This window comes from Panthera leo, chromosome D2, assembly GCF_018350215.1.
Source record: "Panthera leo isolate Ple1 chromosome D2, P.leo_Ple1_pat1.1, whole genome shotgun sequence".
In the NCBI taxonomy this organism is placed as follows: Eukaryota; Metazoa; Chordata; class Mammalia; order Carnivora; family Felidae; genus Panthera; species Panthera leo.
The window spans coordinates 41,189,234-41,216,860 of NC_056689.1; the positions used below are offsets into that span (position 1 = coordinate 41,189,234).

The 27,627-nt window shown below is 36.4% G+C and overlaps 1 protein-coding gene and 1 pseudogene across 4 annotated transcripts in view; both read left to right on the forward strand.

Annotated features, from left to right (window-relative positions):
• Window positions 1-27,627, forward strand: part of NRG3 (neuregulin 3) — a 1,047,305-nt gene that overhangs the window by 809,209 nt on the left and 210,469 nt on the right. For all 4 annotated transcript variants that reach the window (XM_042908760.1, XM_042908761.1, XM_042908762.1 and 1 more), the window contains exon 3: window positions 2,489-2,562. In XM_042908760.1, coding sequence (XP_042764694.1) covers window positions 2,489-2,562 — 74 coding nt within the window. The remainder of the gene's footprint in view (window positions 1-2,488; window positions 2,563-27,627) is intronic.
• LOC122202640 overlaps window positions 6,412-27,627 on the forward strand; it is a 45,488-nt pseudogene continuing 24,272 nt past the window's right edge.

Sequence of the window (27,627 nt, forward strand, 5' to 3'; positions counted from 1 at the left end):
AACACACAGTGATATTTCTTCAAAGAACTGCTTGTTTCACTGTCAGAAATCCCGCCAAACTCAATCTATGTAATAGATGTGCATCTTGACTTTTTTTTTCTTTGCTTTGTATCTTTAATATTGTCCTAAATTCAATCCACTTCATTGGCATTACCTGCTGGCCCATTTGGTCTTTACACTTGGATGGGTCTGAACTTATCAAGGTGACCTATGTGTGATATTTAAATGGAAGTTTTGATTTGTCATTCTTAAAACCCAGCACCAATTAGCAGAGACACTGCCTCCTTAACAAAGGAGCAGGACCGGATGTGTACACAGTCTTACAGCCTCTGGTGGGTTTCATAGCCTGGCTTGGGCTGCTCCAGCCTCATCACACTTTGGCTATCTACAGCACGCAGGTATGAAGGCAGCATGAAGGACCTTGCAGTGCTATTTTCCTGGTACCCCATGAAACCTGAGCACTTCAGAATGGGCTCACACTCATGGAAAATCAGTTTAAGCCTACAGAAATGTCAAACGTCTTTCCATAGTTTCCTTTCTGCACACAAATGGAATAATGCATTGTAAGGAATGAACCCGTTAAAAAGCAAAACAAAACAAAACAAAAAAGCACTTTCCCTTAAAAGCAACCATCTCCCTAGGATATCATTTCATATTAAATGAAGATGCAAAGAGTAAAAAAAGTCAAGTGTGCTCAAGGTCTCCCACACATGTTGGAAATAAAACCTCTAAAAAAGTGAATACGCACTGTGGCATACACCTAGCCTGTAACTCACTGTTTATGAGGAAATGAAAATTAAAGCACTATGGTTCCAATAATTCTGAATAAAGACACACTAACAACATTAGGGCGGCTTTCAGAGAACAGGAATTTACTTTTTCATCACAAATGTGCTTCGGTCCTAAGTATTTTCTGACTTTTTACCATTAGAGAATGAGTGATTTGTCTGCCCTCTTTCAAGTGCAATAAATGAATTTTAAAAAGTTATGAAAATATGTGGCTGCTTAAACAAATTCTTTCAATAGCCCGTTGGGTATCTGGGGTATCCCTATATCAGGAATCTTTGTTCTTAGTCTAGGAGGAAAATTGCCAAATACAATCCAGAGTGCCAGGCTTAAAAAGGTGCTGAAGAGAGCCTGCCTGATTACCTGACTTCCAATTTGGCTCACAATGAAAGGTAGTAAAATTACCTTGGTGCCTTTCAGTTGCTGCTGCAGCTGCAATAGACCTTATCTAATAGTTTATTACACCCAGAAAACAAAGCATATTCTAAAGAAAAAATTCACTGCTCCAGTCTCTGACTGAATGGTCTCTTTGAATTCTTTTGTCGATTTCATAGATTTCTAACAACCCGAGGATTGTTTTAGAAATCAGATTTTTATGCCAGCAGCACATTTCCTCCTCTGTAAGTAGGACAGATTCATCCCACAAGCAACAATGGATTCTTCCCTGCTTAACTCAAGCATGACAGATTAAGCTTCAAGCAGACCTTGAAATGCCACCTCCCCGATTACAGAGGCAGGTGTTTGGGGTATCGGCCGCATTTCTTCCTTGAACTGCCAGCTGATGAGCCACTGCTGTCTGAGGTGGCCAAGCAACCCCAACTGAGCGAGCTGTGTGAAGACTCCACAGGGGACTGTCAGGGATGAGGTGACATACCTCATTGCGGGTGCTCTCAGACAAATCCCTCGCCCCCAAATTGCACCTGCCTCAGGGAAGTTGCCTTGTACAATGCCTGGCACAGGGCAGGCACCTTGCACATGTTTGTGAATATAAAAGAGAAAAATGAGGAGGGAAAAATACAAGTTTAGAGGAAATGCACATTGAGGTAGATGCCTTTCAGATCTTACCAGATCTAAAATAAATGCTGTTATTTCTGGCTAAGTGGTTAATGATGCTAACTTGAAGAATAGCTATATTAAAAAAAAAAAGTATAGCTGTTAAAAAAAAAGTAAAATTAGCCAATGAACAAACTAATAAAACACAAGGAAGATAAATGAACAAAAATCTACTGATTTTTAGCCAAATAGCCAAAATGTACTGATAAGATTTGATCATTTATATTAGAAAATGATTTTTTATTAGCAAAATGACCCTTAAAATATGATGCTTCCAAAAGAGCATTTGCAGCCTTTTAGAGACTAGTGTATTGCATAAAGAAAATACCTGCATATGTCTGCATTCAGAATTATAATATGAAGATAACTATTATTCATATAATAATGTGAATTTGCTCTGAAGGCCATCTTTAAATGCTATTCAATTTGCTCCTGAGGTATTCTATCCGAAACTATAAAAGCAAAGCAGTGCTGGGGTTTTTGCAGGTAAATAGACTCTAAAATCCATGTGTCAGTGTTAGAAGACTGAATCAAACAATCCAAAAGCATGAATGTACTGTTCTCACATTTGTGTAATTGATGGCTATTTTGCTTGTTGAAATCTTCCACAACAACGTGCGTATGTTTGTCATTTATCCCCTTTTCTCAGGTGCAAAGAAGGCTACCAGGGAGTCCGTTGTGATCAATTTCTGCCGAAAACTGATTCCATCTTATCGGATCCAAGTAGGTCAAGCATTTTTCTTCTCTCTCTAACGCAATATGTAGGCAACCCTTACTCTGAGCAACGGTTGCTAACTCAGCTGAAGGCTGTATTTCAGTCGTGTGTCTTGGAAAGCTGCCCAGAGCGGAAGCTGGTGACAGTCATTAACATTCAAAGCTTGTTCAGAACTAACTTGGTCTAAGCCTAGGTCTGGTGTTCTCCCAACACGGGACCTGGTTTCCAGATTCAGCTGCTCCACTGACCTACACTGGGAACCCCAGCAAACCTCTGTTCCCTTAGCTTTCAGGCTCCCACCAACACCCATTACGAAAGCGAGGAAATAGAAACATAACACAGCTCTTTTTTTTTTTTTTTTGAGCTCATTATTACCTAAAAGAATGTTATGGAAACTACAGTATCATATTGGTACTTACCCTTTGCTTGAGAATTTGTGATAACATTAAACCTATTAACCTTTACTGTGCTTACTAAAGAAACTATGCATATAAAATTATGTAAGATGTGTCCCAACTGTGAAAACCCCATTTTGAGCAACACTATTTGCATATTATGGATTATTGTACTGTTCACAGTTTTTTTTCATTCAGGAAAGAAGACAATTTGCTAGTCATTAGTTTCTGTAAAAAGTAACATTCTAGTCAAATGTGAATGTTTTGGTTTATTCGGAAATAATCTTCTGCTCTTTCAGTGACTACTACAGTTAAATTGCCAGTGTGGAAAGGAGATTTTTACTGAATCAGCAATTTAGTTCCATGAAGATAATGACAGGCACTTCCAAATCACAGACGCAATGTTATGGTTTTCTGAATAACAAACATGCCCAAGACAAACTTCAACAAAATATTGTGTATCGACAACAGACAGGTTGCCTTCCTGTGCGTGTTCACGCCGCTGTATAGTGAACACGTCTAGCCATCTTTCAACATCTTTTTGAAATGCATATTTTCATTCCCCCTGCCCCAAATTTCCATCTACATTTCCTTAGGTAAATGCAAAGTTTTTTAGCAAGGAAAAGTTTTGTTTAACTTAATTTAATTGTGTTTTATCTTGGCAAGACAAGCTACCATGCAATCTTAACTCCTCGCTTCTTTCCAAATTTAGCTCTCCATAAGAAAAGTGAAGGTTTCCTAAAATTTAGCAAGCAAGCAAGCCATGGATTATCTCTGTTCTCTGAGATGTGAGGCTCTGGTGTCTAGGAATTACCGTGAAAGGAGACAGTTACTAGAGTATATTATATTTATTTCATCTTGTGATTTTGCCGCTTGTTAAGGTGATGTCTCAAATGTATGGATGTGGTTGGAAACAAGGATTTGGAATATTAGAAAGCCCATGGAAGAATGGGCTTGCTGATTTCTTTCTTTCATCTTTTTTTATTTTGTCTGATGTACCTGGTTTCCCTCTGTTTTCCCCTCTTCCTTCTTTCTCTTCTCTTTACTTCCCTTCTGTTCTCCCCTTTCCTTTATTCTATTTCTTCATTATTTTCTTTCTTCCTTTGAGGCTTCTCCCTTTTCCTTCCCTTCCTACCCCCCTTTCCTCCCTCTGTTCCTTCCTTCCTTCCTTCCTTCCTTCCTTCCTTCCTTCTTTCCTTTTTTTTTCTTTTTTTTACTTTTCTTATATAGCCATGGAATATCTATCTATAGAATAGAGGGCAGGGTATGGTGGTAGGACTTGCATATGGTACAAAATAGGCAAAATAAACTCTCTTTAGACAGTCTAATCAGACCCTTGCCATCCACTTAGGTATCATAGTCCATCTCTGCAAAACTGAGGATGAGGCCCACCATAAGGACTGTGCTCCTCAAAGAAAACTGATCTCATAATCAAAGTCACTAAGTCTGAAAACCTAGTCTTAATATGCGTCAAATATTTAGTGTGGCAGTATTTCTAATAGTGAAAAATGGACACATTCTGAAAACCAACAGCAAAACTTATGTTTAAGTAAAATACCATATGGCATATCCATGATGCTCTATTAAATAACCATTAGGGGGCATCTGGGTGGCTCAGTCGGTTAAATAGCCAACTCCTGATTTCAGCTCCAGTCATGATCTTATGGTTCCTAAGTTCGAGCCTTAGTGCCTGACAGTGCAGAGCCTGCTTAGGATTCTCTCTCTCCCTATCTCTCTGCCCCTCTGCTGCTCATGCATGCACTTCCTCTCTCTCTCTCTCTCCCTCTCAAAAAAGGTAAATAAAACTTAAAAAATTAAAATAAATAAATTGTCATTAAAAGGATACCTGTAAGAAATATTCCTATTAGGTGAAACAACAAGATAGAAAATAATTTTTACATGAAATTACAGTAGGAATATCCCTTGGTCCAACGGTAGAAAAAAAAAACATATACTGAAATGCTGAAAGGGAATTTTAGTATTTGGATTGTAGAAGTATATGATTTTTTTTTCCTTTTTCTCCTGTTTCCTACAATATGGCATATCATTATGTGAATCAAAACTCCAGAAAGTCTTGAAATAAAAGCTAAAAAATAAAGCGCTGAGAAACCCAATGGATGAGTCCCTGATATACAGTTTAAATGGGAAAAACATTATAACACCATGTATCCATGCATGCCTCCATTTATGTATACAGTCATTGATTCATTCCACAGATATTTTCTGAACATATGCCAAAGGGAGAAAAACACATGCATACATAAGCATGGGCATGATTCTGGTGGAAACACTTACTCCTTTGTGATCTTGACAGATTCGCTTGGCCCCTGAGCCTCAGGCTTATCACCCCAGTAATGGCAATAGTAATTCCTACAGGCACCTATCACTAAGGTTGACAAGAAGTCAGTGCCAGATAAACATTATCCCACTTCCTTGATTCATCATTATAATCATACTAATATGTGTTTAGAGCACACATGTGCCAGTCACTGTGCCAAAGAGCCTTACCTGGCAACTGCTCACATTTTATAGATGAGGAAATTGGGCCTCAGAGATGTTTAATAAACTTGCTCAAGGTCATGCAGCTAGTTAATGCTGGAGTCTACCTTCTGATCCAAATGATTCCGGGGCCTGCGCACGCGACTGCAGGGCTCTTCCCTTCCTCCTCCTCCTTCCTCCAGTTATTTCCACTATGACATTTATCACTCTAAATTTCATTGACTGAAACCCAATGACCTGCAGCCAACATTATTCTAAGGAACAATATTTGCACAATTTTCATATCTTAATGCAGCAACTTGAGCTTCCATAGAGATTTAAATCCCTAATGAAATTTTCTTGTCAAAATTCTTGCTGAAGGATCGTTTAATTTGCTGCACATGATATCCTAGAGTGACTCTGCTCTCAGGAAAAAGGCTTCCCTCCAACTCCCTCCCTCTTTTTTCCTCCTTTCTCCCCTTTCTTCTCTCCCTTCGTCCTTCATCCCCCCCTCCCCATTCTCTGGAGGCATGCTCAATTGTAGCGAAATCCCAGTTAACAGAGGGTTAGAAGCCTCTGACATTTTATTCTTCCCCAGCCAATGCAGACTTTATTGGAAATGTTCATCTTTCCAATTAATTTAAAAAATAAATAAATAAAACCTCAATATAGGTGTATTTGGGGAAATAATGCCAGGATGTCACTATGAGAAGTCTCAATGGCTACTATGACCAGTGTCTGTACCATGATCCCAGGCTGGATCCTCAGACCTGCTATTCCAAAACCTCATTTTTTACCCCCCAAAGAGCCTGTGGTTAACTCCACTCAGGAAGTGTTGTATACACACATGAATCAAACTTATAGAGTGCCTTCATGTCAGTTTTTGAAAAAATATCTTATGCATATAACTATCAGGTAAATCAAACCCTCATACAGATTCAGTGCACAGAAGCCACATTCTGATCACAAAGATGAGTAGTAAGCATGGGTTCAGTAGTAAATGGTAAGAGGAACAGACTATGGTCAAGAGGAGATGACCGTCTATGAAGGAGTTAGCACCAGCTGATGTAGCATACCTGACTAGCATATATCTATACCCTGCCTCCCACTGATGCCAGCCAGCCCTGCCCATGGATAGCAACAGTCAACTTCCAGGAAGCCCCACAGTCTTCTAGACAATTTCTGATTTAATTCATTCAGAACCAGTCTCCTTTCCCTCAAACACGGGATCAACCTATACACTCCTTTCCGGTTTTCTCTTCCTAATGACCTGTACCCACCCAGGTAAGATACCATATTCAGCCTTGAGGCAGAGCCAGATGGACCTGAAGAATCATGAGCTGGTCAAAGATTCAGACAGATTGGGTCTCCTCTCTTAGGAGCACTTGCTGACCTGAGTTATAATGAAGATCCTCATATCATCACTGGCCATTGGAAGCCTGAGAGCAGCTCCAGAGAATGGATTCAGAATGGAATCAAAGAATGGTATGAGGTGGAGAAGACACCCATCCACAGTGAGGGTCCTCCTCCCATGCGGCTGGAAGTAGCTATTACCAAACCTAACTGTGACTTCCCCTCTACATCAGCATCTACCACCCAGGGTCCCCATGGCTGGCTACAGGTGACAAATCATCAGGCCCAAACTTTGGCATGGGACTTTTGTAGTTTCAACTCTCAGAGTCATCTAGTCTCCACAAAGGGAAGATGGAGGAGAGCTTAGGATCCAGTCCATATAAACTGTTAAAAGAAAAATCTCTACAATTTACACATCTAATAGATATTCAGCAATTCATGAATGGGGCAGCATCCAATCTAGCAGATAGAGAAGACCTCTAAAGAGCTGTAGAAGGTGAGAGATTTTTATAAACCAAAGTGAGTAGGAATAAGGAATTTGCACTGGGTGTTTGCTGATTGGTTAGAGCAGGGTTACCTTCTTTATATGGAACAAAGAAGTCTTAGAGCCAGGTCAGGTAACTTGTGTTGAGCAAGCAAGCATGGATTGGTTGACCTTGGCCTTCCTTGTGTGGGAGAGCATAGCATAGAAACTTAAAGTTAAGTTTTGGTTTGCTGATGTGGGGCTTAGCATAAACAATTACACTTTAGGCCTAATCTGGTTATTAGTACTGATTTACAGTCACACTTTCATTTCTTCATATCTTAGAAACTAGGCTCTGTCCTTAAAGTGGCCTGTAAGGTGCCAGAAGCCATGGTTCAGAGGAAGGCTAGCAGAAAAAAAATGGTGTGGGTTTAAACTTCCCATCCCTCCAACCTGTGTTAATGTGACCCCGACTTCCCAGGAATAATCACTTTGGGAATCCAAAAAATAAATTTGCCCTAGCTTGTGGTTCTAGCTCCAGAGGGAGTACTGGCAGTGAGTCAGTCAACACAGCCCAATTCCTAATGGTTTGCAGGGGCAACAAATTTATCAGGCCTGAACACAGTAGGTCTCTTTCTTCATGTGCTGGGAATCCCATTCAGTCATCACTCACCCAGTGCTCAAACCATTCAGCTCAGGGCAGAGTGATGCTGTTTGCAGTGTGGAGCTCAGTGAAGGACAAGGAAACTTGAGAGCTTCCTCAAAGAATCATTGTGGAGCCCCAGAGCCCAGGCAGGTGTTGACTAAGCAGACTCAGGAGGTTTCCTTGAAGAATATCAGTTGGAACTTTCCCAAAGAAACTCATGCTCTGCATTCTTGCTTTTCTCAATTTCATGATTGCATGAAATTGTTTCTACAATTTCTAAATGTTTTCTACCTTATAGGAAAGTGTTTTATGTGTCTACAATTAGGTGGAAAAGTGTAAGGGAAGGTGCTCTGAATTAAGAGTTAAAGGGTTTTGGTTCTAATCCTGTGACCACTTGCTCTTAGCAGTGTGGCCTTGGGAAAATCATAGTGTGATTGAGCCTGTTTCTTTATCTGTAGAAGGATCCTGGTTAAAAGAAGAAAGCAAACCTTAGTACAGAGGTGGCTGTCTCTGCAAGCCATTCAGAGGTGGAGTCAGATGCATAGCTGAATTAATATATCTTTTTGTTCATTCTTTTATTTATTCCATAATTAGACACATATAAAGTACACCATGCTATGGCTTCATACAATAATAATTAAGGGCCCTACTATCAATAAACTCATAGTCTAGTAAATTGCCTCTATTTAAATTGAATTGTAGGTGCCAAAGGATGTAATGTCCCCAAGAGAGAGAAAAAATTTTTCATTTCCTCATTCATTCAAATGTATTAAGCATTTGAGATAATCTTACCTAAACTTGATGGGTTCTGGTTTTCTTCTTTATAAAATATGAATAGTCTCTAACCTATATAGTTATTGTTAGAATTAAATAAAACAATTCATTCAGAGAACTTTGTGCTTGGCACATTGTAGGAGCTCAATAAATGTTCTCTATTATTATAATTATGATTGTTTTTTTTAATTTACTTAAACCATTATTCTTGCCTTTATAACTGCACAATATACAAGTTACTGAGACAGGTACTTCCATAAATTAAAAAGCATGAGGCATATTTCCTGACGTCAAGTATATCCAATTGCATAGAGGCAAGAAAAAACAAGAAAAAAAACCACACATAAAAGACAAGACAGATTAAGGAAAGATCATAAAAATGGTTGGGCAACATAAGTTCACATAAAGTTAAGGGGGGAGATTTGGGTTGCTCACAGAAAGCTTATCTATGAGAGAGTATTATAATGAGTTTTCACATGGGGTGCTGTGGCTGTGTATACAGGCTGTACACGGCCCAACTGTATAAGGATCATTCACCCTAGGTTGAGAAGGATTCTATACAAAGGTGTGCAACATGGTCCTGGGAAGGAAATTTCCAGTATAAATCAGATGGAGAAAAAGAAGTCTTGAGGGTACGGAGCATAAACTGTCACCACCTGTCCCTGGTCTATTAATCGATATTGATAAGAGGGGGTATCTTCTAGACTGGAATCCACTCAGAATATTTAAGTCTTTTAAATTACTTTGCTTTCCAGTAGCCATAAAAATATGGTTAGCAGAATGGATCCATTCAAAAATCTGCAACTCTTCTTTAACTCTTATTACCACTTATCTGGACTCGAAAGAGAAGTTGCAGAATTGTCAGATTTTAACCATGCCTCTGTCAATTTCATAAAGTCTGTCAGTTCTGTCAGATCTATGGTTTTTTCTCATTCAAATGCTATTATCTTCAAATCTACCCTTTTAATTTGTACAAAATACCTAACATTTACCAATTAAACATGCAAATGCACCCAATTTCTAGAACACTAGGAAGGTAAATATATTTATAAACAAAGAACAAAATTCCCAGCATCACATCATTCAGAGATAACCACTAATAATCATTTTACTGCATAGCAATCCAACTATTTTATAATTTTCATGTGGAAATATGTGTGTGTGTGTGTGTGTGTGTGTGTGTGTGTGTGTATCTGTATATATATGCAGTATCAATCAATATATTGAAAGCAAGATGTCTAGGGCCAGATACCATTGCCTCCCTCAGCTTCTCTGCTCTGCTTCTTTCTTCCCAGCTTGCTAACTGCTGCTTTCTCTAACTTAGCCCTAGCTTGCTGAGGGTCTACTCCACCTAGGACAATAGTGGACTGTCCTTATGCCTGCTCAGGCTGGCTGGTCTTAAGACAGTCTGCATCCTGTCTTTCTTGTGTGTGGCCCACAGCTAGTCTACAGGACCTGCCAACATTTCTGTTGTCCGAACATGCTCTTGAGAGTCATCAGACTCTCAGAACCAAATGGCTTTCTTACCCATCTTCCCCTCCTCCTTTAATGTTTTCAGAGTCAGCGAGAAAGATCAAGTGTTATGGAATGGCTCTAGATAGTTCAATTATTTCCTTTATAAATTCTACATTTAGTGATTAGTCTCACACTTCATTATCTATTATCCCTTTTATTGACACCTTACATCAAATGTGAGGTATGAGGAATTAAATTCTAACATTTTGCTGCATAATATATTAATTCTTCTTACAAAGTTGGGATCATTCTATACATACTTCGTAATCTGCTTTTTGTCATCACTTAATATATTATGACCTTTTCCCCACAGCATTATATAATCCTGTATTTTTCTAAACTATTAATTTAAAGAGTCTAACATTATACACATATCATATAAATTATTTACCAATCTTCTATGCTGGGTCATTTAGTGTATTTCCAATTTTTTGTGATTACATAATTACTTATGCATTGATAAGCATTATGCATAAGTCTCTACCTTGTGGTACAGATTATTTTTTAAGAATACATTTCTGGACTTTTTATATGCTTTGAAAACTTTTTTTCTCCTGAAAAGTTATATTAATTTATATTTCCATGAACACAGTATGAGAAAGTTGATTTTACTTTTTCCCCTCACCAGAAATGAATAGAATTTTTTAGTTGATAATTTTATAGGGAAAATTATAGCTCACTAGTGTTTTAAAAAGAATTTCTTAGATTACCAACACAATTGAATACTTTTTCATTTGTATATTGATCAGTTGATCAGTTTCATTTCTACTTCTGTGGATTTTTAAATTATTTTCCTTGCTCACTTTCAAGTCTGATAACTTTTTTGTCTTCTTTAAAAAGTTTGGTATTTTGAGGATAACAAACTGTGCACTATCACATGTTATAATTTTTCTAGATTGCTCTTTGATCTGTAACTTGTGTTTTTTGACACACACAGAAGTTTTGCCTTTTATGTGATCAAATCTATCAGTTATTTTAAAAAGTAGTTCATATGTTTTAATACTTGGGCTTCTTTCACATGAAATGAGATAAATATTTTATTAATTTAACTATTAAAATTTGATTGTCTATATAATTTAGTATGACCATGTATGTATGTTTGGTTGCATATAGTCATAATCTGCAATTTATATTCATGAGAGAGTGAAGAACAAGTTCTATGAATAATTACAAAGACCAAAAAAATGTGAAACAGTACTTTATGGTCTCCCATATTTGTAAAATATATGTTTACATTTAATACATGAACTTCAAAAAAAAATCTAGACGGCAATGCATTGCAAAATGTGGTAGGATTATAATTTTTCTTACCAGTATTTTTCTGTATTCTCCCAGTTTTCTATAATACATATTTATTAACTCAGTAGTTATTTAAAGGATAAAAATAACAACAAACATTTTTTTTAATTCTTACAAATTTTTTAATTCTTTTGTGTGTGTGTGTGTGTGTGTGTGTGTGTGTATCTCCATTTATTTGTTTATTTGTTTGATTGGATTCATCCATTCATTCATCCATGTGGATTCATGGACATTTACTTTATTCCAAAGGATTGTCTGCACACAGACAATCTCAGCTGAAAATAGCCCTTTGCTTTCTGGGAGGTTTCTCATATTTTATTTTTTAAATTTTTTTATTTTAACATTTATTTATTTTTGAGACAGAAAGACACAGAGCATAAGCAGGGGAGGGGCAGAGAGAGAGGGAGATACAGAATCTGAAACAGGCTACAGGCTCTGAGCTGCCAGCACAGAGCCCGACACGGGGCTCAAACTCACGAGCTGCAAGATCATGACCTGAGCCAAAGTCGGACACTCAACTGACAGAGCCACCCAGGCGCCCCACATATTTTATTTTTATTTTTTATTTATTTATTTTCATTATTTATTTATTTACTTATTATTTAATATGAACTTTATTGTCAACTTGGTTTCCATACAACACCCAGTGCTCATCCCAACAGGTGCCTTCCTCAATGCCCATCACCCACTTTCCCCTCCCTCCCACCTCCCATCAACCCTCGGTTTGTTCTCAGTTTTTAAGAGTCTCTTATGGTTTGCCTCCCTCCCTCTCTAACCTTTTTTTCCTTTCCTTCCCCTCCCCCCATGGTCTTCTGTTAAGTTTCTCAGGATCCACATAAGGGTGAAAACATATGGTATCTGTCTTTCTCTGTATGACTTATTTCACTTAACATAACACTCTCCAGTTCCATCCACATTGCTACAAAAGGTCATATTTCATTCTTTCTCATTGCCAAGTAGTATTCCATTGTGTATATAAACCACAATTTCTTTATCCATTCATCAGTTGATGGACATTTAGGCTCTTTCCACAATTTGGCTATTGCTGAGAGTGCTGCTATAAGCATTGGGGTACAAGTGCTCCTATGCATCAGTACTCCTGTATCCCTTGGGTAAATTCCTAGCAGTGCTATTGCTGAGTCATAGGGTAGATCTATTTTTAATTTTTTGAGGAACCTCCACACTGATTTCCAGAGCGGCTGCACCAGTTTGCATTCCCACCAACAGTGCAAGAGGGTTCCTGTTTCTCCACATCCTCACCAGCATCTATAGTCTCCTGATTTGTTCATTTTAGCCACTCTGACTGGTGTGAGGTGGTATCTGAGTGTGGTTTTGATTTGAATTTCCCTGATGAAGAGTGACATTGAGCATCTTTTCATGTACCTGTTGGCCATCCAGATGTCTTCTTTAGAGAAGTGTCTATTCATGTTTTCTGCCCATTTCTTCACTGGATTATTTATTTTTTGGATGTGGAGTTTGGTGAGTTCTTTATAGATTTTGGAAGAAAAAATATTGTTAAAATGTCAATACTACCCAAAGCTATCTATCACATTCAATGCAATCCCAATCAAAATTGCACCAGAATTCTTCTCGAAGCTAGAACAAGCAATCCTAAAATTTGTATGGAACCACAAAAGGCCCCAAATAGCCAAAGTAATTTTGAAGAAGAAGACCAAAGTGGGAGACATCACAATCCCAGACTTTAGCCTCTACTACAAAGCTGTCATCATCAAGACAGCATGGTATTGGCATAAAAACAGACACATAGACCAATGGAATAGAATAGAAACCCCAGAACTAGACCCACAAACGTATGGCCAACTAATCTTTGACAAAGCAGGAAAGAATATCCAATGGAAAAAAGACTGTCTCTTTAACAAATGGTGCTGGGAGAACTGGACAGCAACATGCAGAAGGTTGAAACTAGACCACTTTCTCACACCATTCACAAAAATAAACTCAAAATGGATAAAGGACCTGAATGTGAGACAGGAAACCATCAAAACCTTAGAGGAGAAAGCAGGAAAAGACCTCTCTGACCTCAGCCGTAGCAATCTCTTACTCGACACATCCCCAAAGGCAAGGGAATTAAAAGCAAAAGTGAATTACTGGGACCTTATGAAGATAAAAAGCTTCTGCACAGCAAAGGAAACAACCAACAAAACTCAAAGGCAACCAACGGAATGGGAAAAGATATTTGCAAATGACATATTGGACAAATTTTTTAATTCTTACAAATACAAATGGTGCCAGGCACCATTCTCAGCACTTTACAATCCTCTTACAGCTCTGTGGAGTAGATACAAAAGTAACCCCTATGTCAATGATGAAAACAATTAAATCAAAAATAGTAAAATTCTTTGCCCGAAGATACACACTTAGTAAGTGGTAGTGCTACAATGTGAACTCCATAGGTTACGCAGTCTAAAAATAAAAAATGAAGAAGCAGATTCAAAGCTGACAGAAACTCTTTCCCATAGAGTTTAATTATTATGAATCCTCACATCACTGCCCCTTCTTTGAAGCATCACTCTTTTTCTATGTTACTTTTCACACTGCTGTGCTGTATTGGAATGTGAGGTGTCTTCTGACAGGTCATGTCTAGATCCCCATACAATCCTTTGGGCAAAGATGAAGGATGAAGAACACAGTCCAATTTATCCACTGCCTTTCCTCCCCTCTCCACTTTCCACTGCCTTTCCTCCCCTCTCCCCAATTTGAGAGATTTTAAAAGGGTTCTTACTACTCAGATAGGCTGTTGGAATCCCTAATTCATTCAGTCTCCAATACAGTTTAATTTTACATACACAATATTTGCAGTTTATTTGTATATTCGTCATAGTTGACTTGTTAGTTATGCATGAGGAGGGCTCCCCTTCACACACATTTAGACATTAATGTAGCTTTCTTCCAGTAACCATAATGTATTTGTCATTTTCACTGAAAATCCATGAGGGAACAATCTTTTTGAGTGTTCCAATGGCCTTTTTATCTGGAAGTTTCCAAGTGATACACTTTTGAGTGAGTATAGAGAAGAATTGAAAGAAAAATGATGGAAACTTTGGCCAAAGAATACGTGTAGAGTGACAGCAAAGAAACAATGACCACAAGACTAAACTGACCCTCACCCGAGGGTGTATGGAGCATCTGAGATTACCTTGCTCATGACATTTAGTGCTTCCTTTTCATACTCCCCATTTTGGATAGATTTCAATTACATCTAATAACAGTACATGTATCCCTAATTATTACTACTTTCCACAAAACACAGAGGAAACTATAACACCTTTCACCTATGTTAATAAGACTTTCCTGAATGCATCTATTTATTTACATTTTGCACTCAGGCACTGTTAGGTTTTGGGAATAAGTAGCGAAATTATTTATTTTTTTGGTGGTGTTCAGCATTTTCCATCATGATGCTGATGATGGAAGATGACCAAAGTAGTGTGGTACCAAGCACACACCCACCATCCTCCTTTCCTTGAGAGAACTTTTTAAGAGAGGATGATAGCACAATTTCACTCTTGTGACTGACATGAAATGGAGTGATTTGAGCTTTAACCATCTTATTTCTAATTTGGTAGTACCATCACTCTTTCTGTTTTTATGTAGTTTTTAAAAACTGGACACACAAATGGTGAATAGCCTCTCATAATGTGGACTACAAAAGTGAGCACAGAGAAGTATAAAAATTGACCACATTGTTGGCAATAATCACAGACAGAAGGTTACAGGTTTCCTTTCTTTCTTTTTTAAATTTTTTTAATGTTTTATTTATTTTTGAGGCAGAGAGAGACAGAGCATGAACGGGGGAGGGTCAGAGAGAGAGGGAGACACAGAATCTGAAGCAGGCTCCAGGCTCTGAGCTGTCAGCACAGAGCCCAACGCAGGGTTTGAACTCACAAACCATGAGATCATGACCTGAGCTGAAGTCAGACGCTTAACCGACTGAGCCACCCAGGTGCCTCTACGGGTTTTCTCTTAATAGTAGGGCCATATTTCAAACACCAACAAAGAAGTTTCATGGAATGAGGACTTCCTATGTGCAGAGAATTTTGATAGGTCTCTATCTACACTTTCCCATTTATTACCCACACTAAATCATGGTCATTCTATAAAGAAACTGATTCAGAGAATTTAATTAACCCACCAGAATTACTCAGTTTCTAAGAATTTACGTTCACTTTAACTTACAGATGCTTTCTATGGGGGGTATTAAAATGTTTGTGCTCTTAATTTTAAACCAAGGAATGGACATTTGAAGGGTAAAGTAATACAGACAATGTTGTTTTTGGAATAGTTGTTGCAAGAAGAGTCTTTTTATTTATCTAGTCTATCCATTGATTGATTGATTGATTTTTCATTAGGCTCTAACAGCAAGGCATTCTCCATCATTTCTTGAAATGAGCAGCTTGATTAAGTATCATGGCTAGCAGTATAATTAAAAATTCAATTTAAAATAGTTGAGGAGATAGGTGCATAATTATGACAGTTTGGGGTACAATGATTGTGTTAAGCAATATAGTGCAAAGTACATAAATAATCTAGTTCACAACACACTTGCTAAAATTGTGAGCAGTTAAAATGAGTTTTTTATGATTCATATTATATAAGAATATATTTTTGAGAATAAACATTGGATCTTCTGAATTTTTGGCTCTCCTAACTTTTCAGTCTCTTCCTATGAATATGTTCTGTTTAATTATATTGGTTGATATCTTCATTGTCTCCGTTTTCTTTGGAATCTTGAATATTTCATACCCTCTAGGGGAGTTCTGTGGGAGAATTAATGTGAAATTGACCTGGCAGATAAACAGTTGATTCCCACTGTGTTTTAAATTATGAGGATATTATCAAATTTCCAGTTTTTCATAATTTCTTATCTTCACAGAAATACTCAAGTGATTTTACCTGTAGGAAATTTCCCAATATTGGGCATAACCCACATCAGTGGCCCAGGAACATTTTCCAGACCTAATGGGAGTGTTTTGTGGATAATCTGTAAATGCTTCCCCTCAACTAAGAGTGAACAAGGTGGAATTTAAAACTCAAGCAAGTATTTCTATAATGTAAGAAGATTCAGATACAAGTAACATTTGTTGAGGGCCTATTATAGTTCATGCAAGAAACTTTGGCAGGTATTTTCACATGTGTTATATGTTCTGCCATTTAACTCTGAAAAGTAAAAGATAAAATAGCTACTACTATTATTCCCATTTATTTTTGAACAATACAAATAAGACTTTAAGAAGGTTAGTCCTAGATGAAGAAAACTATGGAGATTTATTATAGGGTACAAGAAGAGATAAACTGAAAAAGATCTAGCATGCTCTAATATCAAACATATTTTAAAAATGCCATTACTTCTTAAGTATATTTCACCATAGGTCCAAATAAAGTCCTTTGACTGTTGCTTATACTTCTGTTATTGTTTATATGTGTGTGCGTTTTTGGTGTTTCATTATGGAACTTAATCGGCAGATTATTGAAATATAAAATGGAGATTCTACAGGAGAGCAGGGGTTGTTTTGGGTTTGGTAACTGCTATATCCCAAGTGCCTACCATGCTTCCATCATATCAGGCATTCAGGTAGATTTTGATTAAATGAGTGAAAGAGAACTTGTCCAAGGCAACGTGTTTCACCAGTTCTCATTTTTAAATGTGTTTTTAGTCCATCCACTTCAAAACTGATTTGGTTATCAATGAAATACCTATGATTTTGCTAAGTATTATGGATAATTACTATAGTCACAATATTTTATTTTATAATACTTTTTTAAGTTTAATTTAATTTTAGGATAGTGATACACTCAAATGGTTCAATACTAAGCATAGAAAAGGGATTACAATAAAGCTTCCACCCCCACACCCCATTCATCCGGTTTCTCTCACAGACAATCATTGCTGTTAGCTTCTTATAAGTGTTTATAAAGTTATAAATGACAATAAATATTTGTTATATATTAATATATAAAGAAATAATGTATTTATAAAAACAAAATGAACAAAAAAAAATCCCTTTTCCTTTTTATGTAAATAACAGCTCATAACACATGCTGTTGCACACCTTGCTTTTCTGAATAGAAATAGATCTTCAAGGTCATTTTATTTTGATATATATAGAACATTCTCATTCTTTTTATGATTGCATAGCATATTTCTTTTACTCTGATTGTATATAATACAAAATTAACAACTCATCTGTGGATTTGCATTTAGGTTATTTGCTGTTTACAATATGCTATTTTCAGCAGTATGTAGGATTAATTTCTAGAAGTGGAATATCTGAGTCAAATATGTGCCCCTTTGTGGATTTAGGGATTTTACTTATTGTCATCCCTAGAGTGGTACCAATTTAAACTCTTAAACCTTCCCCAAATCCTCTATTTCTCCCAAGTCTCTTTGACAGTGTTTTCTCAAACTATTTTATCTTTATTCAATCTTAGAAGAGTAGTTTTTAATTGACTTTCTCATGCAGTTTTTAATTGAATTTCTTTTCTGATGAGTGACAGAGCATCTTTTCATATGTTTAAGAGCTACTGTATTTCTTTTCCTGTGAACTCTCTTAATATATACCTTGCTCAATTTTCTTTTGGTTATTGGTCATTTCTTAAATGATTTGTAGGAATTGTTTATATATAAAGGAATTTAGGACTTTGATAGTGACATTAGGTTCAAATACTCTTTGTCTTTTGACCTTTGCATTTTGTCTTTGGTTATCATAGTTCATGCCAAGCAGGAAACTTTCCCTTCTTCCTTTCTTCCCTCATTCCCTCCTTTCCTCGTTCCTTCCTTCCTTCCTTCCTTCCTTCCTTCTTTCTTATATTAGAATGAATAGATTATTTTATGTTGTGGCTACTGGATTTTGTGTAATACTTTTAAAAGGTCTTCTTCGCTCCAACTTCATTCTATAATTATCCCATTTAAATTTGATAGTTTCATTATGTTATGCTCAAATCTTGAAAAACATTCAGGTTTCTTTTTTCTTAGATGATTACAGAGATTCCCAAATGATTTCATTAATAATATTAATTATTAAAATCACATGTATCAATAATTTAAATGATATTTATATGTTAAATATTGTATACTTATAAATTAATAGAATATAAAATAATAACAAAATATCAAATATGTATTTTGTTCTATTTCTGATCTTCCTATTCTCTTCTATTGATCTATTTGTCTGTTGATCAGTGTAATGCTCTTAATTATTGAGTCTTTATTACACGTATTAAAATTCCTAGAAGGAGATCAAGTCCTCATTCAGTTTCCCTCCAATTTATTAGTAATATAGACCTAGGGGCTAATTGTCAACTGAAAGGTAGCCATGATTGAACATGAGTTAATGAAGCAGAAGAAGCCAGGCTACAAAAGTAAAAACTAAAATAAAGGAGGAAGGGAGAAAAAGAAGAGAGGAGAGAAAGATTGCATTGGTTCTGGGAGTGACATCCGGTACCTCTCTTGTCTTTTTCATAGCCAGGGCTGTCAACATTACCAAAGGACTAACCTTAACCCTAGTTAACTGGCTACTACCTTGTGATCCAGAGATCAATCCCATGGTCCTATGTAACATTATTTGCTTCATAACATCACTTCATCTTTTCACTTTTTAGGATTTTTATCTTCTAAAGCAAATATATATTACTTTAACATAAAACCGTACATTATTGGGGGTGATTCATTATTGGTCTACATTATCATAGTACCAGAAATTAGTGATACTTATCACAGTATATAATGAGCGTGATCAAAAACACACTGACAATTGTATAACCGTAGACTACTATGTTATCAATAGACTTGGAACTGAACTGCTCAACATCCAGTTTGGTTCAGCAAAACAAAGAATGTTGACACTGACATCTTTGTGCTGACAAAGAAGAACTGAATGATATCCCAAGTGAAACTCGTTATTTGGAAAAGAACTTTTCCTAGGACAGTAGTCAAGGGTAGAAAGATATATCTCACAAATATCTCAGGTAATTTGATTTTTCCTATTTCATTGCTAACAAGCACGATTTAAAACAGACAGAGAGGCATTATCAACCAAGGGAAGATATGGATGCCACTCTGTCTTTCATGTGTCCTGGTGTGCATGGTGCCCAGAAGCAGACCCTGTAGCCAGATATACCCATCTTATCTTATTCTAAACTTGAAAATGTTATTATACTGCCTTTATAGTCATCACCATCTGCCCTTGAGGGAGTTCTCTTCTCCCTTCCATAATCTCATAGTAGTTTGTATATTCTTCTCAAACAGCCTAATATCTCTTATTTTTCACACTTAATTTAATTTAATTCCAGTCTCTCTGATGTTAAAGCCTCCAAGATTGGTATTATTGCTGCCATTTTGCAGGTGAGATGCTAAGTCATAATTTCAGGAGAGGTTTAAGCTCCTGGCTGTATTTAGGAAAAGGGAAAGAAGGAATCTGACATCCTTGGCTTCTGCAGAGAGAGAATTCTTCCAGCCAAAGGAAATATTAGGAAAAGAGTAGGAAAGATTAGGAAAGAGGAATAATTAAGATAGAGAAAACCATTCCATCCTTAATGGCTCCATATACAAAAAAACACAGGTCTTATGCCACAGAACAAAATCTGATACATAATTTATTTTCTTGTTGCCCTTAAGGATCTAAAGTTGTGTCTAGGTGTCCCATCTACTTCACATTTTTCCTATATTCCATTTAGAATTGCAGTCAAAGAAGGAAATGAGAACTTGACTTAACTTGTTTTTTGTGTACCCAGGTTGCCCCTCAGTGATGTCAACTTGCACTTGTTAGTATACACCAGTATTTCATAAATGCGTTTTAGTGCTTTGTTGTTGTATTTAGCACACTTATTGATTTACAGTTTAAGGATGTACTCTGCAGACTTATCTTCTCTAAAAGTGTATTGTTTGTTTTCAGTCTTCCCAGTGAATCCTCTAAGAAAGCAGATGGTGGATTAGATTTGAGAACAAAGTTCCCTCAGGATCTGGGATATACTCCAATCAGCCTGGGACCCTAGAACTCATTTGTAAATCTATGCTCTCTTATCTATCACTCTGTACCTCAACAGCTGCTCTCCAATGTCTGTTCAGCCTCTTCTACAAAACCTCTCTGACCGAAAATGTAGCCATACTAAGCATACTTCTTAATTCTGTTTTGTCTTAATCATGAATAAGTATATATCAACATCTTCAAATGGCAGGTGAATCTCATCCTACCCTGATTTTCCTGTTGTCCTGAAATACCAGATTCTTCTCCAACCCCCACCCCCCAACTCCATCCTTCTTTTGACCTTTGCCTCTTTTCCCTTTTATATGTTATTATTTTTCATGTTTCTGAACCTACAGTTACAAGTGTCTGCCCATGGCTTTTATCATTAAAATAGTGTGATTTTAGTAATCACACTGAGAGGAAAATAACCAATTATGAATGGAAAGTGGGTCACTAAGAAGCAAGTGATGCTAATTGTATCACACTGGCTCTGAGACCCTCCTGCCATTCAGTAGAAGCCATTGAGGAAGGCAGACCTTTCTATGGCACATGCTAGTCTGTTAATGATTTCCTCACAGACTCAACATTGAGCTTCTTCTATACTTCTCATGTAATCATATGAGATTTCAATATCAGAGAATGGAAAAACAGCTACATTATATTTGCAAGTGGAATGCAACTTAAGGAATTAAGTAAGCATACATTTTTTTCCATCATTGGTAATTACTGATGAAGCCAAGACCTACAATGTTTATGAAACCATGAAGGAGATGAAAAGAAAACAACCACATACATGACTGGAATTTTACGAAGTAATTTAAAATTTTCCCAAGAATAAATATGCACTTATCTTGAAATATCCAAATAGAACTTTCCAATAGGATCATGTGTTTTCCAAGTGTTTCTACCTATGTACTATGTACATATACACTGTGATTAACTGACTTATTTGATTGTCCAAGTAAAATGTATAAGCAGTGCATTTTATAAGGGAATACAAATTCTGCATTTCAGAGTTGAGAAAGAAAGATATAGAACCTGCCCTCATGGCACTTATAAAGATTAATAATTATGCTAATGAGTTATTTATTAATACATGTGAAAAGTGCCAGAAGGTAAACATCCAGAGTGCAATACTGATATATAACATGGAAACTGAACCTTGTTGGGGAAGGGCTGTCAAGAATAGTTTCATTCATTCATCCATTCACTCATTCACTCATTCAGTACCTGCAATAGACCAAGCACTGTTCTAAGCAGAGAGACAAAGCATTTGTCTTAAGTGTTGGGTGGGAGGCACATAGATTCAAAATAAATAGAGAAATAAATAAACAAATTTAGACAGTGATGTGGTAATTGAATAGAGAATGATTCAATTGCTATTTTATTCTGAATTTGACTAGAAAAGAAAAATTATTTAAACTAAAATTTGAATAATGAGACAAAAATCCATTGGGCAAGGGACTTTCCATGGAGAGAAAACAGTCAAGCAAAGATCCTAAGCTTGGGAGAAACCTGATATGTTCAAAACAAAACAAAACTCACACATACACCAAAAGGCCAGAATAAAATGAAAAATCATATTAGATGAAGATTAAGGTGACCATATAATAGCCATTCAAATCAAGACATCTTTGGGAGTAAAAATGGATGCTATGAGTAATGATAACCAGGCAAAACGCATGCAGGATGGTCTGGGCAACTGGACTGATGATCATTTAAGATGAGTGCTTCTCAACCGGGAAGAATTTTGGTCCCCAGGAGACATTTGGCAATGTCTGGAGATAGTTTTGATTGTCACTGCTTGAGAAGAAGTTGCTATTGGCATCTAATGCCTAGAGGCATCCTACAATGCACAAGACAGCACCACACCGCAAAGAATTATCTGACCTAAACTGTCAGTAGTGCTAAGGTTGAGAACTCTTGCTTTAGACTGAGAAGGAGAACACCACTAAGGAGGCAGAGACCAGACCATGTGCGGCTTTGTCAGCCAGGGTGAATCATTTATATTTCATTCTAATTGTGATGTGAAGCCATTGGAGATGTGTAGTTAAAAGAGTGATGTATCTCATTCACAGTTAAAAAAAATCTCTTTGACTTCTGTGTAATGAATGTAGGAGGGCAATGACAGAATTGTGGAGTTCTATTAGAAGGAATGGAGGTTTGGTGCCTTGAACTAAGGTATATTTAACAGATGTAGAGGGAGGTGTGTTTTTTGGAAATAAAGTCAACAGGACTAGACAATGGAAAGGATGTGAGGACAAGCGGGAAAATCATAAATAACATCCAATTGAACTTGAACCGTCAGATAGATACTGTTCATATTGAGGAAGCCCTAACAATTTGAGCAGGGTTAGCTGGAAGGTGAGGAGAATAGAGAATAAGCATGCTGCTCTAGCAAGGTGCGTCTGAGATGTCTATCCACATCTGGAGGCTAGAGGCTAGAGTTCTGGGAAGAAGTCAAGGCTGGACTCACAGATTTGTGAATCGTCAGGATGCAGTTAGTGGTTACAGTCATAAGAAAGATGTGAACCCCTAGAAAAAGTCTAAAGGTAAAAACATTAAGGAGGTCCCAGAAGGCCTATTTATGAAATAGAATAAAGTAGAAAAGCCAGAAGTGTAGAGAGAAGTGGAACAGGTGGGGTGATGAGGATATGTAGGACAATTTGAGTTTACAGAGACCAAGAAAAGGAGAAAGGGGTCAGTGGTCTTAGATAACACTGAGAGGTGAAGTAATGTGTGAAGATTTGGCAACATGGAAGGTGGTTGTGATCTTGGCAGGGACAGTGTCCTAAGGTTGATGGGGAATGGAAGGCCAGTTGAAATTGGCTGAGAGAAGTATGAGGTAAGGCTTCATAGAAAGTAGTCACTGTAGAAATGCATTACAAGACATTTAGCTCTGAATAAGACCAAGAAATAAGGTGGTAGTCAAAGAGGATAGGAGGTTAAGAAATCACACACACACACACACACACACACACACACACACACACATTTAAAGTAAGTGATAAAATAGAAAGTAGGAAATTGATGATGCAAAGGGAGAGAAAATAATTGCATAAGTGAAGTTCCTGAGGTGAGTGCGATGGAATTTGGTGAAGTGGGAGAGTTGCCCTTTTACATTTTGATAAAAGCAGGAGCACATCATCGGTAGTAATGGTAAGGAATACTAAGAATGTGTGCAAAGATATGGTGATTTGACAAAGAGGCAAAGTTTGATCCAGGAGCTGAAAGATGAGTAGTGCATTCATTAGAAAATGCAGGGGTGGGGGTGAAGGAGAGCATTTTGTTTAAAGTCCTTGCACAGGAAGCATTTTGATTCATTTGAATAGTTGAGAAAGAGAAGAAAAGAAAGCTCAGTAAATACATATTGAATAAAGGAAAAATTGTCATCAATCAAATGGAAGATGAATGTTTTGTTTATTATTTTAATGTTTATTTATTTTGAGAGAGAGTGGGCACACAAGAGCACAAGCAGGGGAAGGGCAGAGAGAGAGGGAGAGAGAGAATCCCAAACAGGCTCCACACTGTCAGCATAAAACCCAGTACAGGGCTCGATCCCACAAACTGTGAGATCATGACCCAAGCTAAACTCAAGAGTTGGACACTTAACCGACTGAGCCACCCAAGCATCCCCATGTCTTATTTCTTAACAAAGGGATTTTAATTAAATGTAGTTCTTACTGAATTTGACTTTTAAAGTAATTTTATTTGAGGGTTTTGGCATAACTGGTATTATTCAGTGTCTTCATTTCTAGAGCTGTAAAGCTTCCCAAAATAATTTGTTCTCAGGCTTTCTTTATGTTAATAGTATCAGTGAAGCCGACTTGGACAAAATGTCCCATGTGAATTGAAATTATTTCACCTCAAATGGTTTGTCATACCCGCCTTGAAATGAAGCAGTTTTGATTTACTACAGTTGAGGTGGAAGAGAGATTGCTGAAGGTTACAAACTTGATTCTGCTTTTATTGTCTCACTAGAAGTTGAACTTGATGCTCCAGTAACCTCCTTGAATCTGTGTTTTTTCAAGTGTCTGTAATGCTCAGTGTTGGGCATACCCTTGGATAACACTTTCAGATGAGGAGGTTTGCAGAACACCTGGCTTGAAAGCAAGTTTTTAAGAGAGTTTTAAGAATTAAAACCCGAAGTCAAACATTTTCCCAAATTATAAATGACCAGATCAGAATATAGAGAAGTGTTTTTATGAGTCATGAAGTATAAGAGGAAAGACTTCTAGAAAGAAAAAAAGGAGGGAAGAGAAACATTTCAGTGAATATGAATTCTCCCTTTGAATAAGAACATATATAAAAATGTGAATAAATGTATGATAACCCACTGCAAGATATGATAGGACTCAACGTTCCCTCTCTGACCTCATCAAAACTAGAGAAAAAATTCTCAAGATTTCGATGTTTCAACAGAAAGGAATCTAGAGATTCCTGATTGGTCTCCCCCACCTTCTCACTGTGAAGATTCAGGAGAAGAAATTCAATAAATAGCACTGGGGTAAATGGAGAGCCATATGAAACAATATAGACAATTTTCCTATCAAAAACAAAAATAAATTTCAAATGGATTGAATAACTAACTATAAAAAAGTTTTAAACTTTTAATAGAAAATATAAGACATTATTTTTATGAGCTGAGCCTGAAAATATATACATTTAAAAATCTAAAACAAAGTGAAATTGAGGCAATACAAGTTAGATCAAACTGATTTCCATTTCTCCTCATCAAACTCATGCCTTGAAAGAAAATAGAAATTATTTAGAAATATGTGTGGAATATTTAAATTGGCACCTAAATACAAAAAAATAACAATATTTTCAAAAAAGTAAAATATCTTTAGTCGCCCCCCCTTAAAATTTACCACGGTGCAATAAAACTAGAAACAAAGACAGGCGAAAAGGAATCCAAAGACATTCACATTAAAACAAACAAGCAAAAATCCCTTCTAAATAAAGCCTGAGATCAAACCCAAAATCAAAACCACAGATTTGAGTCAATTAGAAAATAGTAACAATGGATAATCATCCTTTAGAAACTCTGTTGAAAAAGTATTCAGCCTAGAAATCTAAGATAAGCTCTTTCTTAAGTTAAAAAAAAATGAGAAACCACAAAAACAATTTAAAAGAGCATAAAAAGTCAATAAACTTTAAAAGGTAAAACTAATGTAATACATAAAATGTTTGGTTCTATGAAAATTCCAATAATGGAATGAAACGATGACCTAGAAAACAGTGAAGAAAATATAAATGAATGCTTCTAAGTGTTTTTAAAATAAAAAAATAACTTGGGGCATGTGGGTGGCTCAGTCGGTTAAGCCTCTGACTTTGGCTCAGGTCATGATCTTACAGTCCGTGGGTTCGAGCCCCGCATGGGGCTCTGTGCTGACAGCTGGAGCCTGGAACCTGTTTCGGATTCCGTGTCTCCATCTCTGCCCCTCCCCTTCTCGTGGCCTTTTTCTCCCTCTCTCAAATAAATAGACATAAAAAAATTAAGTAAAAAACTAAATTAAAATTATAAAAATGTGTATGTATTAATAAAAATTTCAAATTCCCATTCTGAAAAAAAAACACAGCAAGAGTTATGAAATTAAAATTTTAAACGTGAAATAAAATTTTTTGAAAGTTTTACCAGTCCTCAAATTTTTTATAATGATTTCATGTCATCTTCTTTATTTTGAAGCATAGAACATAGCATGTAAACCCAACTCATTTTATATGGTTAATACAAACCCGATATGTAATCTGACAGTGAGAGCAGTAAATTAAACATTTAACTCAATCTCACTTATAAATAATAATGCAGCCATGTGGGAACCAGTCTCCTCCTTCTGTTTCCTCTCTCTCTTTCTCTCTCTCTCTTTCTCTCTCTCTCTCTCTATACATATTTATATTTATATTAACTATTATTAGAAATAATATATTTGTATTAACTATTATTCAACTATTAAAATGAATATATATGTGTATACATATGTGAATATGTGTGTATATATATGTGTATATTTATATACACATTTATGTTTATGTACACACATATATATTAATTTCTATTAATAGTTAAATAATAGTTAATAAAATAGTGCAACTCATATCCAATGATTCAACTCTTGTACTCAGTATGCTCAGTTATAACACTATTTTCTGTGTCAATCAAAGCTTATTAGTTTAAAAAATTTTTTTAGTGTTTTACGAGAGAGAGACAGAACGTGAGTGGGGGAGGGACAGAGAGAGAGGGAGAACCAGAATCTGAAACAGGCTCCAGGCTCTGAGCTGTCAGCATAGAGCCCGACATGGGGCTCAAACTTGGGAATGAGGAGATCATGACCTGAACTGAAGTCTGATGTCCAACCGACTGAGACACCCAGGTGCCCCAATCAAAGTTCACAGTGATTTTATCAACTAATTAGTTTTGTAGTGCTTTGCTCTTTTCTAGATAATTTTCTTGAAAATTCTCTATTATTTTCATTTTTATTCTCTAAGTTTTCTTAAGTTGCTTTCTAAGTTTCTTCTGTCTTGCAGATTTTATACTTTCTAAAATGATTACAGTTTTAATTAACTAAAGAAAAAATACATGCACTTTTCATATAAAATACTTAGAAACGTGTAATTATTATAAAAAATTCCATAAAATTTGTTAAAAATAAGTGACATGTTAAAGTTGTAAGAAGATATTTTAATTTCAAAAGGCCCATTTCCAGAATGTTCATAATATGTATAGATCTTAAATTTGTATGCAGCATATATGTTCTAAGTTACTAATTTAGTATTACATATTATAGAACCTTTAAGACTTATTTCAAGAATGGTTAATCAAGAAGCACTAGAAGTGTGTACAATTCAGATCAACCATTGTACATTTTAGAAAGTCCAAAACATTTCACATGCAATCAATCTTACAAATTCCAGAAGTGCCAGTCTTCAGTTTAAAAGTGAGTGTATAAATTGCATTCCCTGAAATGCATTTGGTCCTCATAATGACTTGTAGCCAATCTGTCCCTTGTTAGTGATGACATTAAACACTAACAAACAGGTTTTGGTGACACCTGTTTCTTGCCCATTGACTGCACTGATCACTTGAAAACCACACTTAGCTGAAACTTGGTAAACAAAGATGACCCCCTCATGCAGAAAGAATGAATCTTAGAATATATTAAAAG